The sequence below is a fragment of the Semicossyphus pulcher genome, unplaced genomic scaffold (assembly GCF_022749685.1).
Source record: "Semicossyphus pulcher isolate SPU_LCO1_2020_fin unplaced genomic scaffold, fSemPul1.0.p SCAF_1, whole genome shotgun sequence".
In the NCBI taxonomy this organism is placed as follows: Eukaryota; Metazoa; Chordata; class Actinopteri; order Labriformes; family Labridae; genus Semicossyphus; species Semicossyphus pulcher.
The window spans coordinates 26,846,088-26,862,691 of NW_027211603.1; the positions used below are offsets into that span (position 1 = coordinate 26,846,088).

At 41.6% G+C, this 16,604-nt stretch overlaps 2 protein-coding genes across 3 annotated transcripts; one reads left to right on the top strand and one right to left on the bottom strand.

Annotated features, from left to right (window-relative positions):
- The first annotated feature begins 2,576 nt into the window (after positions 1–2,576).
- foxf1 (forkhead box F1) lies at positions 2,577–6,194 on the top strand. The gene is made up of 2 exons (XM_069664765.1): positions 2,577–3,847; positions 5,137–6,194. Exons 1-2 carry the CDS (start codon positions 2,869–2,871, stop codon positions 5,298–5,300), a joined length of 1,143 nt encoding a protein of 380 aa, XP_069520866.1. The 5' UTR covers positions 2,577–2,868; the 3' UTR covers positions 5,301–6,194.
- Positions 6,195–8,225: 2,031 nt separating this feature from the next.
- mthfsd (methenyltetrahydrofolate synthetase domain containing) lies at positions 8,226–15,569 on the bottom strand. 2 transcript variants are annotated; one of them, XM_069658014.1, is made up of 9 exons: positions 15,441–15,569; positions 15,184–15,287; positions 14,345–14,458; positions 14,183–14,296; positions 13,810–13,923; positions 13,595–13,685; positions 11,978–12,090; positions 11,553–11,678; positions 8,226–10,185 (listed from the first exon to the last, which is right to left on the bottom strand). In XM_069658014.1, the coding sequence occupies exons 1-9, from the start codon at positions 15,466–15,468 to the stop codon at positions 9,451–9,453; spliced, it is 1,539 nt and encodes a 512-aa protein (XP_069514115.1). In that variant the 5' UTR covers positions 15,469–15,569; the 3' UTR covers positions 8,226–9,450. The 2 variants fall into 2 exon arrangements, with proteins under 2 accessions (XP_069514115.1, XP_069514114.1); XM_069658013.1 differs by lacking the exon at positions 14,345–14,458.
- Positions 15,570–16,604: the final 1,035 nt, after the last annotated feature.

The window sequence follows — 16,604 nt, forward strand, 5'->3', positions numbered from 1 at the left end:
GTCCGGAAAGCCTGTCAGGACTGCGCTCTCTGCGGTGTACCTCCACCTAAGTGGCCGAGCATTCCTGAGGATGCAGCGCTGTCAAATATTTCATGATGGGACGTCATGGAAAAGTGCATGACTGCGCCTGCGATGGAGCAACAGGGAAGCTCTGACCTCGGGACTAAAGCCTCTGTAATGAACATAATCCGCCACCGACGCTGTTATGCCAACGATTTCCTGTGAGCCAGTGAAATATTCTTACATTCTGGATAGATACAAATATATCGATTTTTATTCTAAAGCAAATGTGTATGATATTTGGACTCTTTCCTATTGATTATTGTGTTATCACTAATAGCCTATATTAAAAAATCAACGTGAACAACCTTTGGAAATAAAAAATAACAGATTTTGAAAGTTTTTACTGGTAAAAGAAGAACGCAGTTGGAGCGCATCACCCTCCAACACTGATGCTGTGCCTAAACATTTATCCGCGGACACTGGCTTTCAGTGGAGATGCAAAGTGTTTTAAAATGCATATATCTATATATAGGCCTATACATAACAAAGAAAGAATAACATGACATCGTGCGAAAGAGAGTATGGGAGAAAAAAACGCCCTAATGGAATGAAGTCATCAGCGGTAATTAAACGCAGTGGGCAGAGAGAGGACGAGAGCGCGCGTGCCCCTGGTGCGCGCTGGGTGGTCCGCTGCGCTGATAAATGTGTGGCCCTCACTGCAGGCAGAGTGGCCGAGCAGGCACCGGTTAAAACAATACGTACATTCATTTATCCACAGGTTTAAATCTCCACTGCAACAGCACAAACTAACAGTGTCACATCTGTCACCTTTGGGTTGACAAAGAACATTTGACAAAGGTTTGATTTCTCTTTTTTCCTGTGCCAAAGCGCCTGACACAAGAAGGCAGCGACTCCTGTTTTGGGAACAAACAGTTCCGGGAGACGTCAGTTTACTATCTAATATTTCATTAATGTACCGGATTTGTATTTTAATAAATTTCCTCATATTGAGATAATAAACATACTGCCACATTATTCAAAAGTATCAAAGGAACAAATATTAAAGGAGCTACTGGTGACTTTTACGCACAGGCAACAAAGTCTCCAAACATTTTCTGGCTTTACGCACAGGGGAAAAATTGCAAAAACGTTCATGCACTTTTTTTTTATCCGGTGTAATTTTCCATTCTGCCAAAACCAACAGTCACCATAAACATACACTAAAAACAGTAACGCCGGCAGGGATCAGAAGCACAACTAACTGAACCCACGGAGAGGAAAAAGGTTGCAGGCTGCACAGCTATCGACCTCTCCGGGGAACAATAAGAAACCCACTGTCAACAGTTTTAGGTTATAGACTGATCGTCTTTCAGTAGCTTTTGCTCACAGCTTTATGATAGGCAGTAAAAGGAGCAAGGATAAGATTTTATACGTTGGAAACACAAACAGATAAACAGACTGGAGCGCGCTTTGTTCTCCGCGAATTACAGTTAAAGCAAAACATTCTGCAGACCTAAAGGCATCATTTGGGCTTCGTTTTTCTAATTATCATATAAGAGATCATGTCAAACAAAAACATCCCTGTTTTTCCACTGTGTCACTGAGTAACTGCGGCCACAGTTCTGCTCGTGACACTGTAATTGAAAAGTTTTAAATCCACTTTACCTTATTGAATCCTTTGATGGCAAACTCTCTGCAGGAGTCGATCTCAAGTCCTCGTCCGAGTTTGTGCGCTCACAGTTCGGCAGAGCTTCCACCTCACTCCTCCTGCGTCCCTGCGTAAATATTATGACTTCATTACACAAACAATATTCATGTGCAAAAACGTCCGACATCGACACAAGACGCAGCGAACAGACGCATCAGATTGAGTATTAGCTGATCTAACGGGGCTTTTGCTTGATTTTTTATTTAAAGAAGGCCAGGGAAAATGTTTACATTCTGCTGTATAAACATCCTGCCCATGTTCCTGTCTATCTTTTACAGAAATCGGGAGGGTGGCTTTGAATATGAGTGGCACGAGCTCTGCTAAATGCTTTTCGTATACTAAAAAGGTTTTATAAAATATTTCATTAACTTTTAAAGAAGGGAGGCATGACCTGTTTGCCGTGCTGCTGCAAATCCATGTGGTCTAAAAGTGAGAGAAAGGCAGCTATTAAAACCGCACTGGTTTATGAATCTGCACAAAAGTTAGTGTTCCAAGTAAGAATTAAATAAAATAAAGTCATTCCAGGAAAAAAAAAGTGATCAAATATGATCTCTGAAGGCCCCAAACAGCAAAGCTACTCGTAATGCTCGATCTAGTTATTCGAGCGCTTCGCAATTCGTTCGTTTCCACAGCATATTATAACATATGGAATATTTCTGGCTATATTTTAGATATATTCCCTATTTCGGTGTAAGAAAAGGGGAAAAAAACATTTCCCTAAAAAGTGAACGCACACAGATGTGCATGCTCACAGCCCACCACTGGAGTAGGAGGGAACTGGGCGGGTCCCAACATTAGGATGGCCAAGACATCCAGCTTCCAATGCGCTGATGGCAACAGATAAGTAAAAAGTGAGCTCCTCGGACGCACGACAACACACCAACTGAAGTGGAAAGCGGCTCCTGTTCTGCTCCTTATCCCATTTCGGACGCTGCGTACAAGGCGGTGCGGCTTCAGCCTGCTGCAGGACTCAGTCAGAAGGAAGAAGTTAAGAAGACAGCCTCGCCTTTAGCTTGTGCGTTAAGTTTGCCTTCAGTCTGCCTACGCTTCTTTTTCGCTGTATGCCAGTGATTTAGCATCAAACTTTGTAGTGTTTATATCTGGAAAAGAGGAAGAAAAACATTTTTGTTTGCCATCTCGAAGACGAAATTTAACTAATGACGGCAGAGGTTCAGCAGCCCCCAGCGCAGCCTCCTGCCCAGAGCAGTCCGATGTCTGCTCCGGAGAAGCCGCACGGACAGACGGCGGTGATGGAAACCGCCTCCTCCACTACCAAAACCAAAAAGACAAACGCAGGGATCCGCAGACCAGAGAAACCCCCGTATTCATACATTGCGTTAATAGTCATGGCTATCCAGAGCTCTCCCACAAAGCGCCTGACGCTCAGTGAAATCTACCAGTTCCTCCAGAGCCGCTTCCCGTTTTTCAGAGGCTCGTACCAGGGATGGAAGAACTCCGTGCGTCACAACTTGTCCCTGAACGAGTGCTTCATAAAGCTGCCCAAGGGCCTCGGGCGGCCAGGGAAGGGCCACTACTGGACTATCGACCCGGCTAGTGAGTTTATGTTCGAGGAGGGCTCCTTCAGAAGAAGACCCCGTGGTTTCAGGCGCAAGTGCCAGGCGCTGAAGCCCATGTACAGCATGATGAACGGCCTGGGATTCAACCACATCCCAGAGTCCTACAACTTCCAGGGCAGCGGCGGGGGTCTGTCCTGTCCGCCCAACAGCCTGTCTCTGGACAGCGGGATCGGGATGATGAACGGACACTTGGCAGGTAACATGGAGGGGATGGGTCTGTCCGGACACACCATGTCTCACTTGTCGACCAACGGAGGACATTCCTACATGGGAAGTTGTACAGGATCCGCTGGGAGTGATTATCCCCACCACGATAATTCCGGCTCCCCTCTGCTGACCAGCGGAGGGGTCATGGAGCCTCATCCTGTCTACTCGAGCTCAACCTCCGCGTGGGCCCCGGCGCCCTCGGCCTCTCTGAATAACGGGGCCTCCTACATCAAGCAGCAGCCTCTGTCTCCCTGTAATCCAGGGGCCAACCCGCTGCAGCCGAGCCTGCCCACACACTCACTGGAGCAGCCGTACCTGCACCAGAACGGGCACAGCACTACCGATTTACAAGGTAAGATCAATGCTTCTATTTCACCTTGAAACTGTCTCAGTGTGCGTAAAAGTGCAGCAGATTTTATAAGAGAAGGTGCGTAAAAAGTTAAATAACTGGAATACAGATGGTGCAGGAATATTTCCTTATATAAAACGCAAACAGTTGAATATTTTTCCACGCAAGGTAAGACCAGATTTGTGATTTATGCCACACGAGGGCCGAGTGGAAATATCCAACAACCTCGCATTACCTCATTATAATATCACTGTTTTTACTTAGGTGTCTCTAAAAACAGGCTTATCTCTCTTGCTCAATACAGAAGAATAATTCAATTCAAGAACATTCAGGGAAATTACGCAACTAAAAGAAAAATGCGTAAATCTCCCACGAAAATTAAGCTTAGTCACTGTTCTGCTCCCAATTAAACACAACACAGTGCTCCACAATAAAAGCCAGATATCAGGGGGTTTGCAATCGGACGGTTTTGGTTTCTGGAAGTTATAAAGGATAAAAAGAAAGAAAGAAAAAAAACATGCACTGGAGTCTGCTCGGACAGTTTAGAGCCGTGCCAATCTCCGGGCAAGAAAAACAAGCGCGGTTAGGAACAGCCTGCCTCGCCCCGAGGCCCTGAGTCCTCCGGGACTGGCGTGCAAGAGGGCCACTGTCAATTAGCCCTGCAAGCCCGCCTCCCCCCCTTTGACAATCTTAATCGTGCTTGCTAAATGGACTTCTGGTCTATGAGGAATAAACACATGTAGCCAGTGCTCTATATCTATTTAAGTATATTTAAAATGTATTTTATCTTGAAATGTTATTATTATACAAATACGATAAAATGCAATTTCTCTAAACAACACTAAAGAACAGGTGTGGAAAAATGTTAGGCGTATGTTAGGATATACACTCCACACATTTAATTAAACACAGTTGTCCACTTACTATACGACAAAGATTACATGTTGTTTTTATTATTATTTTTAAATATGTTGAGACCTCTTGTATTTCCAAGGGTCCATTAAATCAAAGGATACTCTATTTAACTGCAATGGGCAATCGCCAATTCATTTACAGCTAGGCCTAGAAGTTTATATAATCTAAAAACCTCTTATTTTGAAGATATTTTTCAGAGCTTTAAACAACATAAGAAACTCTGGAGTCTCATTATAAATGTTATAATTTTCTATTATGTTCAGATGTTTTTTCAGAGCTTCAAACGTGACTCTCAGGAGTAGTCAAAGTCTCGTTAAATCTCGCTGATGTGACATAACCGATCTTAATTATTTAAAACCCACATTTTTCCCTGTCAGGTATTCCTCGGTACCATTCCCAGTCTCCCAGCATGTGTGACCGGAAGGAGTTCGTCTTCTCGTTCAACGCCATGACATCCTCAGCGATGCACTCACCGAGCAGCAGCTCATACTACCACCACCAGCAGGTCTCCTACCAGGACATCAAGCCGTGCGTCATGTGATGCCTTCACGGACACTCTGCAGACCGAGGGGGACGGTGTCACGGACTCGGGCCAGCGAACCTAGATGAGAACAAACCACTGAGAGAGAGAAATGCTCGCCTCGGCCCTGCATGGAGAGAGCTCACCGGACTACTTTTTCTCTGTACTGTTTCACACAGCGACAAAGACGCGGAGGCAGGACAACCACAAAGCAACCACAAAATAATAATACTAATAATAATATATAATAATAAAACATTTTAATGCCATCAGCAACGAGCAGCGGGGTACAGACTGGGTGTATGAATCCCTGCTGCTGTTTGGTACTAAGTCCTGCAGAGCGGATGACTACCACTTCACACCTTGTGTATTCTTCGTGTTAAAGTAGGCCCATGTAAAAATGCACACGTCCATTTTCTCCCTCTGAACGTTTTTAAGTTTTTCTTTGCCAAATTAGGCTGAGGCCCTTTTTTCTTTTTGGACTTTTATACCAGCGTTGACTTTTGAACTGAACCTTTTTGGACATGGTATATTTATGTCCATATTTACTGTGTACAAACGATGAAGGCACTTTTTGAATAGCCTATAAGCGCGACTTTTTATTTATTCTGTTGGCCGACATATTTTAATTTCAGGCGAATTGGCAAAGGAAGTGTCTGCTTTATTGGCAATATTTGTCAGAGCGCTTGTTATTTGTTTTAAAATGAAAATGGAGGATATATTGTAAGCACTGTTCTGTCGTTTGTGTTAGATATATGTAGACCTTTACTTTCAGCACTGTATATGTATATGTTGTTAGGACAATTAGCAAGGTTCCATCAGTGAGGGCTAATCTTTAGGCTTTATTACAACAAATCATTTGTAAGAAATAAAAATATATATCTGTTGGGCTGTTTCAGCCCAAATCCACAAAAATATATTTTGATTTCATCACGCACCAATAATTCATGGTCATTTCTGGGGGGCATTGCAAATTAATATCCCACGAAAACTGCACATCTGTGAAGAATTAAAGTCAGTGATCATCATTACACAATAGAGAACATTTACAGAACTTGGTGAGTTAGGCAATTTCTGGTTTTCCCTAAAAAAAAAAAATCAGAATGTGAATTAATATGGAACAGGATTCTTACACAAATGTAAAGTTTACAGCAGATTGTTAAATCTATTTGAACAGGGAGGATAAACTGGGCAACGGTTTTAATTGTACTGCTTCACTAGAAACATGTTAAAAGACTCTCACATTGGTGTCTTGTTATAATACAGGTCATGATTGAGGCCAAAGTCTGACTCTTACTGTTAACTGACATTAAATGAACAAATCCAATTTTCCACAAAATAGTCATTGACTATAAACAAAAAAATGTTTTTCAAAGTTAATTTTATTATTCCCTCCATGTAACAAGAGTGTACGTAGGAATTAAGACGTGACTAATCATTGTATAGATCTCACCCGCGTTCTGTCCCAGCGTGAAAATCTGCAGCAACACTTTTGCTCTGGTGCATTCAGTTGTCTGCCTGCTGAATATCTTGGGGTCGTTTAAAAATCCAACAGAAACAACTTCTAAAGAGAAAGAAAATGGTTGATTGGGTTTTACAGAAAATATAATAGAATGCCGAGCAGTCAAAAGCCTCGTTTCCCCTGTTAAAAAAAACTCTCTATTACCAAAATATCCACCTTAAAGTGTGAAGCATATATGTACAGGAGTAATACGCAACAAAATGTGCACACGCCTAATTAAAAAGAGTCTCATCACAACATGGACATACTGCATAGCCATTAGTTATATAACAAACGCATAGAGCCTTTTAATTTAAATGCTCTTATTGAGATGCCTTATATTTGTTGAATATAGCACTTGCGAAATCAACGTTTCTTAGTTTATTTCTCTGGAATTAACTAAGGAACTGAAAATATTTCAGTTTCAGGAAGTCTGTAGTGTTGAAAGTAATAAAAGGTGCTCCAAGTGTAGAACAACATGGTGGTTATTGTCTATTTTTTGAGCGTCCACATTAACTCATACAATCGCTGCACGGTTCTTGTGAGTTAGAGTACCTGTATTTTAAATTAATAAGTGCATACGTGTGAACTTCAGGCCGTGTACATGCTGCGTTTTACCCTCACAGCATGACCACTGCCTGAACTCAGTAAAATGAGCGTGCCACAGAGTGCAGGGTTAGCAGGCTCAGCAGCAGTGGAACAGCACATTAACAAACCGATGACATTTGCTGAGGTTCAGCGCTCTGGCGAGGCTCAGGGAGGGAGATGGGGCTCCACAGCTGTTCCCCTCGCCAGGCCTGGATGACAGCTCCATAAAAAGCTCTGTGCTCTGTGCAGACAGACACGCTGTGTGCATGTGGCTCAATGTGACAAGACTTTAGAGAAAACAGGACCCTTGTGTGGAGATAGGAGAGTGAGCGTTATCAGGTAACAGTCTGTGCTGGAAAACAGGAAGGTACAATTAAATCATTACAGGGCACAAGATGCAGGTTTCCGGGTGCTTGCGTCTGGATGAGGGGCTTTTATATGTATGAAACTCTGGGTATTTCTGTTTGAGCTCATGTCTTGTCCAAACAGGACTACTGCAGACATTTTCAAAGCAAGGCAACGGTGATTTTTCACTGTAGTTTCACAAGTAAACACCAGCATAGTCCAGAATTTGCCCAAAATCGCTGATGTAACAGTTAAAACTATTTAAAGTTTAAGAGCTGACGCGTTATGATGTTTGTATACGCGTATATTCGATCAGTCCTGTGGCACATCATGCTTAAATCTTGATCTTTAATTGGGCCTCTTCTGCAGAACAATGTCAGGGAAGTTTTACAATTGCACAAAACATTGGAGTTTTTTTAGCACCACAATCAGTCTGTTTTTTTACACGCTACAAAATAACACTTAAATGCATCATCCCGTAAATAGAAAAAAAGACAGTAAGCAAGAAAATGTAAAGTCAAATGCTTTAGTAGAGAATGATGTAATGTCTTACAAACAGATGTATTAACTATAACAGCTATAACAGTCAGACATGGTGAGGCTTCCTTCATACTGAAACTGACCTAAGCAGACAAAACGCTTTAAATATGTTATTCTTATTAATAAGAGGTACAAATATTATTGTTTTAAATGTACAGTTTCTATTTTCAAAATAAAAAAACCTACGCAAATATAAAGCACAGTAAGCAAGTAGAAATAAAAAGCACAGCTTCAATGAGGCTCTTAATCAGTTATTGATGGATTTAGATGTGTTGAAGTATGTGCACTTTTTTAAATGAGTCAGGATTGTCCAGGTGAAATTTTGACCATTTAAACACATTGTTTGCAGAAGGCTGTATTAATAATAAAATAACAATTTACCAGTAAGTTCCTGAATCGTTTGGTTGCAGAATAAGCTCAAGGTTTATGGCAATTTGTGTCAAATGGACCACATCAAACTCAGCTCTTAGCAATGAAATAGAAAAACCTTTGTAGGGTTGTGAAGATTTCATGACATTTGTACAGAGAAGCTGTGAAAAATGATGGAAAATCTGTGTGGTGAAACGTTGGCGTGGACTATAGGGATATATTCATGTTAGACTGAACTCTTAGCTGTACTAAGCAGTCAGGAATAATCAGGATTAAACCATATAAATGACCACATGGTGGCGCTATCTGCAACCTAACTAACCAGTTCTTCTTTTGCTCTGTGGCCTTAGTTTAAACAAACACTTCTAAAAACATGACCTTCTTGGAGGATGTAATACTATAAACTGGATGTAGAAACAAACTGATTCAATCCTGGTATGTGAACAAAAGAGTGCATACCGTCTGTGTTTAAAGGAAAAAGATCTCCAGTCGAACACTATAAATAACTCAAAAAAGCACCTTCAAAGAACAAGGGCTCTCAGGACACACAGACCAGGAGGCGTGTGTGTGGATTAACAAGGCACAGAGGTGTTTAGTTAAATATTGTGAAATGATAATAATACTTTATGTAAAGATTTATGATGCTGGATTCAGAAACTGCATATTTATTCATACTTTGTTGAACTCATTAGCCTTAATATTCACTTTTTTAAATGTCAAAAGTCCATATAACTCATAACTTCTAATAACTCCAGAAATATTAAAAAACAAACTAAACTCTTCTTAAGGCATTTAACTTTGCTGCACAACTACTGCTATGTGTTGCGTTTACTGCTCCGTCACCTCCTTGGGCTCACTCTTAGCATCTGCCTGTGCTGGTTTAGACCACGGTGCTGCTGACGGTCTCGGTCTCCTGTTGGACTGTCCGGACCTCTTGCCTCCCCGCTGGCTCTTGGCCAGCTCAGCCTGCAGACTGCTGCCGTTCAGACTGAGACCCTGCAGAGCCTCCAGGGCCTGCTCTGCAGCCTGGGGGTCGATGTAGTCCAGGAAGGCCCTGTGCTGAGCTCCCTGCCAGGTGAGCCTCAGCGGGGCCGCCTCCCTCTCTCTGAGAGCAGTTTTCAGCTCACTCACACGCAGCCCAGCAGGGATTCCTCCCAGGTAAACCGTGGTGACAGTTGGAGGGAGCTTACGTTGAGACCCGACTTCACTCCCACCCTCCTCTGGACCCTTCTCCCTCATGTTCCCCCCACTTTTTACCCTTCGTCTCTCTTGATTTTCCCCCTCTTTACCTCCATCTCCTCTGCTCTCTCTCCTCACTCGTGCTGGGCGCTGTCTGGCTTTCTTTTCGAACTCTGCTCTCTTCTCGTCTTTGGATTCTTCTTCAGCATCCCCCTGCATGTTCTGCCTCGGCCTCCGTCTGGGTTGCCTCGCAGGTCGACTGGTCTGAAAACCCGGTTCTTCTGCAACAGGCGGCGCCCCCAGTGTTACATCCTTTCCGCCCTGTTCCTCCAGATCACGCAGCTTCTTCAGGATGGGGATCTTCTCCAGCTTTTCTGAGTTCAGCTGAAGAAACAAAAAGGTTCATTGAGGCTGAAAGGGAAGGGTGTCACATTCAGCAAACAAATAGCCCTGATCTGTCAATGCTTCATACCAACGGATAAGTTCAATTTATAACAAAGCTGACAAATTGATTGGTATTATTCCATCCTGCCCACAGCTCATGCTAAAGTAATAACTCTCTTTATAGGAGCAGGACATTTCACTTCCCCAGCAGTTAAAAATAAAGCCAGCTCTCCTGATTTGTTGGGCCTGTAAGTGTCTTGGCAGCCTTTGATGCGGACCAGTCCTGTAAAGGATATACGGGGCTATTGTTTTTACACTGGCCTGTGTGACCCGTCGTTCCCCTGCCCCTGCAGAGCCAAGCTGGCTGGGCAAAGGAGCCTTTGATGATCAGACATGGCCTTCCTGCCAGTGAGGTCACTGGGTCCTGTTTACTTACAGGCCTGTCTCAAGGAACCCAGAGGTTTCACACAGACTGTGCACATGTAAGAATAATGCCCCCTTCAGGTATAATTCAAGACAAATTATCTGCCACTTAAACATATTAAGCCCAGACTCACACTCAAGTGAGGCAATTAGAGCAAAATAAATGATAAAGTACAATTTTTAAAATCAAACATGCACAGTTAATTCATTATTTATTCATCATTGTTTGGCTGACTGTCTTTTAGTCTTCTGTGTTTGTAGCTGGATGTTATGCGTCTGTGGAGTATATACTTTATTTACACTACATATAATTGCACAGTATTGTACTGAGTATATAATTAAAGAGTGAACAGATAATAAGACAAAGAGAGTAACACAGTAACATAGGTAATTGAAGCAGAATGAGCGAGTTCTCGGACATTGTGTGGTGTCGCTACACGTCCATTAGAGGGCAGTGTTGCTAAGCAGAATGCTAAATATTTGTTAAGGCACTCCAGACAAGGATAACTGCTCAGGTCAAACAGTCATAAACATTGTGATGATTATAACACATGCTGTAGCATAGAGTGATAATATTCCATTGTATTTTTTTACAATGTAAATATCTAAGAGCTTCATATACAGCTCAACAACGGCTCTGGAAAGATTATTTAACATCTACATCAATTTATTATTATTATCTTATATGTGCCAGATGCCTACATCCACAGTTTGAAGTAGAAACTATCTGCCCCAATACTGGTCTTCATTTAATTTAATGCAAATCATTTAAATGATCCTTTTTTCAATTAAAACACTACATAGTGAATGCTTTGCTGATGCATTGCTTTTAGTAAATGCCACCGAACTTTATGCTGTTTCCTTTCCTTGAAATAATACTTTTTATTAAACCTTAAGATTAAATAAAAAGTTAAGTCTCACACAACAAAATTCACTGAGTTTACCTTAGTCCAGATGATGCCCAGTGGTTTGGGGAACTGGCAATCTGTTTTAATAACTCTGGTGGGTGTGAGGATGTAGTCCACAGTCAGGTCGTGACTCTCTATTATCTCCTCTGGAATGTCAACCACCTGAAAGCACAAATAGTCCATTTAGCACCAAAACTACACGTCACGTGTTTTATCGACAGAAAGTCTAATGAGGAAATTATGAATTTGAAAGTTATTTCTTTAAAATCAGACTTTCAGGTTAAATTATTTATTTTCGATGGTGAAAAGTGACATCTCGATGCTCATCAGGTTTCTGTTTGATGATGTTAATTAAGTACTGACATCACCTGCTCTGGTAAAGATTAAGTACATATGAAGTTATATGACATTAGTGCAGAAGAAGATTATAAAATGATGATAGATAGAATAAGTTAGCTAACCTGGCAGTCATGGACAACAGTAACCACCACAGTTGACTCGTTCACAGCTCCCATTGAGGCCATCATGCCGAACTCCATGTCTGCAAAGCCCTCTCCTTTTCCAATCCGAAGGCCTGCACGAGCAGACGGGAGCAAAAAGAAATGTTTAAAAGGTCGGTGATGCGAGTATACCCTAAATCTTTGCTGCTGCATTTTATTTCTTTGACTGTATCACAGATCAACTTAGGGTGTATAAATTAGAGATAACCAGCATCTGCATCAAATTCATCATCTTTTAAAAACCCCTGCTGATTATAATCTAAAAAACTAAGACAGAGACGTACATGTTGAGGGCCACTGTAGTGCTGCTTTCAGATCATAGAAACAACGTAATGAAATGTAGACTGATGGGAACATGGATAGACCGTGTGCAACACTTTATGAGAACCATGTGGTGTTCTACGTTTGGAGCCATTTGGAAATGTATGCATTATTGTAAACATGTCTGTTCCACTGCAGAGCTGAATCAGTTATCTCAGGCATTTTGAAAATGAGGATCAAAATGCATCGTGAGTGATGGGGCAATTTATATTGGTGGAGCACAGCAGAACCCACAAGGAGCGAAATGGATCTGATTGTGCACATCTGAAGCCATCCTCATTTCTGCTCTTCTGTAAGTCTCCCTGACAGAGTGTCACGGCGCCTCAGTGGGCTAGAAACACAGGCAAGATCAAAACACTGTACTATCACTGAAGACGTTTCACAAGACGAGTCAAATCTGCTACCAAACGCTGTGATGTTCGTTACTGTTACGAGCTGTGGAGCCGTATGTGTTTCTCTGTGTCACTCTCTCTCTCGCATGCTCTTCAGGAGGTGCTCACCCTGCTGCTGTTTGATTAAGCTCACCTGTTGCAGGCTAACAATCCTGATTCTGAGTGTAAGAGAAGACTGTGTGAGGAACTGTATTGATCATTCGGACGTGTGTGTGTGTGTGCTGGTGGTCAGACTGCAGTGCGGACCCTTGTTACTCCTTCAGTGGAAGGAGAGTGAACGTCTTCTCGGCACCTTATTTTCTGTTTATTGATCGAGTACTTCCACTGTTGCTACACGTAGTTAAATCGAGCGATCAGCTTTGATTTTCTTCAGTTTTGTCCTGACAGAAGCTTGTTTTGAGTCGTTCCATGTATTTTGCTTTTTGATTCATATTAAATGTCACACCTTTTACCTTGTCCCGGACACACTTTTTCTTCCTGGTTATAAATGTAATGTTGTTTCCCTCATCTCCTAACCACCTCCGGGGAATGTAACAATTACACTGCACAATACAAAAGTAGAGTCGTTGCAACTTGAACTTCAATAATATGTTCTCTAAATCAGCAGCAACACCAGGCACAAATGCAGCTTTAACCACTGTTTTTACAGACGAGGAGTGTGTTTCAATCAGGATTTCTATACATTTTACAGTTCGTATGGTGAATTTGATCTTAGGCTCACAGCACAGTTGATCTACCATGATAATAAAAGACCACAAAGCTCCATGAGTTAATAGATACATTTAAGGCTGATATTTATGATAATGATCATCTATAACTTATTCCAACTCCCACTATCTATTCAAATGAAAAGGATAATAGTTACCTTTCTCTGACACCGCCACAGAGCCAACCACCACCAGGTCTACCTTCACCTTCGCATCCAAGCCAACAGGAACACTGAAGTCTTTCACGCCCTGTAGAAAGAGGTTCACGAGACAGGAAGAGAAGAATAATAAGAACAGGGTAAAATCTGGGGGGATTTTTGAACCATTGTGAAATTGAGTACAAATGTAAATATGTTGATTCAGCAAGTTAAACCTGAGCAGAGGAGCATATGCGCAGCTGTTCTTTGGTGGCCCCCTGAGGTGGAGTGATCTTATTGAAAAGCCCGGTACGAAGACGAGGAGTTGGGACCAATAAAGTTTTCCTAGCCTGTGAAGATTATAAAAAAAATTTGACATCAGACATTTGCATAGACCGAAATGCAGAAATAAAATTAATTGATGTTGATGATGAAATAGAAACTTATAATCTTATTTAGCAAGTTCTGCAGTCTTACAGAGGATTCGTAACCCTTTATGTAAAAATTCTAACACATTTTGTGTAGCAGAGCCTTACACTTAGGTCATTTTGACATAGTTACAACACAGATAAAACAGCGACTACATTTTCTTCCTTTTTCCAGGGCTACCTGCAGCACTGCCATCCGGACACCCTCCAGTGTTTTATCAGGATCCACCTTCACCTCACTTGTCTTGGTGAACACCTGCAGCTCAGACACCTTGGTGCAGGCTGTGAAAGCACCCTGGTTGAAAGAAGAGGAAGGCATAAGGGCTAATGATCAACAACTTACTTCCAGAGTGACAAAGCGTGCCTGCTGCTGGGGTCTGTCTGGGTTAACTTTGACTGTCTGGCTGGACTTGAACTCCTGCAGGTCTGCCAGCCTGTCGCATGCTTGGGTTGCCCCCTGGCCAGTAAGTGCACAGTTAAAGAGATGTATAGATGCAGAGACATGACAGCCATCAATCATTCAAGTTTCAAAATTAGTCATCAGCTGTAGTGCAAACATGATACCCTGGTGCCAAAGATATAGCTATACAGGCATTTTCTTCCTTAAGCAAGTGTTATCAACACTTGATCATTTTTCTTTAACTTGATTTTCTACACATTTTTAGTAATCGCAGCGTGCAGGTTACAATCACTGCCAGGCGGTCATTTCTTAATGCGTTAGTCCAGAAATTTCTGTTTGTCTTTAAATGAAGTTTGCCTGAATTATAGGACTACTTGATTTAATTACAATCCATCAAGTTTCCATTATCTGTACTGTACCATCTACTATACGAGTGATTCTTCCCAGCATGTATTTCTATGTAATTTCATAACGTAGTACTGTTATTTAAGACTGGTTTTCTCTTTACTTTTTTTGCCTGTTTAAAACTCTAGGTTAAATATCAGCTTGTATATTTGTTACACCAATCACTTATTTCATTGTCCGCGCACGTGGTCTCATGCGGAGACATTTAACGAGTCACAGTGAGCACAACTTGAATGAATGAAAAAGCAGATAACTTACATAAGCCTTTTAACAGCCTTCACCACAATTATGACTTTAATGCCACCGTGCATCTGAATTAACGGTGAATTATTTTACAACATGCTAAACTACTCCTTCACTAAGTTGCTTAAACCTGCCTTGAAATTTGGGATCCTGTTGTGAACAGGCCTTGGGAAGTTAGCCAGGTTCTTTTCTTCGATGTAGTCCCAAACTTTCTGACGAATGTCCCATTTCGTCGTCCCTGGAGAGAAAACACATCAGGTTTTTAGACACATCTAAAGAGTAGCGAAACGAAGCAGCAATAGCCACACGTTTAACTTACAACGGCTGCACATTAGCATGCATCGACATTCATTTTTAACGACCAAACACGCGTCACGAACATTTTACCTACCAGGTTTTATTTGTATTACAGGCTCCATTGTTAGTTAGTGACACAAATTAGCTTCTCGTACAACACTCGGTTACACTACACGACGTAAAATCTTACACGTGAGCTCTGTAACATAATACTGAAGGAACAGCTGCTTGTCAGTGTTTATCATTGCTACGGCGGCCCAGGGAGTTCAATCTTAACCAAACGCGAAAACGAAAGCGTCATTTTGCAAGGGCCTGCCAGGGACCCATACTGAAGTACGTTTCCAAAACACTGTTTTAAAGCAGCTTAGTTTTGAACTACTTCTGTTTGTACGTGAGTATTTCTTGTCTGTTTTTTACTACTCCATCCTCTTCAATCGACTTCTAGGCTCAGCAATGTAGGTTTATTTGTTGTTCACCTTTATCACAACTAGGGGCTTTAGGTGAGACATAAACAGGCGATTGAGATTTGCAGAATCTGGATGCTTCTTTTAGTAGTGATAGCAGACCTGTGCAGTTAGCATTACCACCGTTAGCTGCATAGAATTACAAAACAGCTATATGTAGACTATATTTAAAAATCAGGGTTTTTTTTATTTCTCAAAAAAATAAAAATAAAATAAACTATTTAAGATAGTCTTTTGAAGCTGATCCCTAACATTCATATCAGGTATTATGCTGGTCAGACCTAGATGAAGTGTCATGTCAGATCCCAATCCATAGCAAGACAATTATCTTTTACTATATGTGGAGTTATCTTCATTAGTCGTCCGTTTTATAGGCATTGCACAGGTATTAATTGTATATTTATTCCATGATGTTTGTATATCTGTTCACTGCATCCTAAAAGAACCCCATCTCAACACACTGTACTTTACCTCCCTGATTTTAAATCTCTGCAAAAGAGCCCTCATGTTGCTCAAGTCGTGCTTCCCGTAACCCTCTGGTTCTTTACAGAGAAATTCTAGGAGCTGGTTGTGTATGTGGGCGTATTGAAGTAGTTGCAGATGGTCTGAAATATTCCTGTGACGAAAGAAGGACTGCTTCACAGTCTTCCCCCAGATATTGAGAAACTGAGGAAAGTCTCCACTGTCAGTGAGCACATCTTCTATACAAGGAGCTTTCAGAAGGGAGGACAAGCGGGGGAAAAACATTATACTTAAAAAGTTAAAATAATTCCAAATACTGAAAGACATGTGGG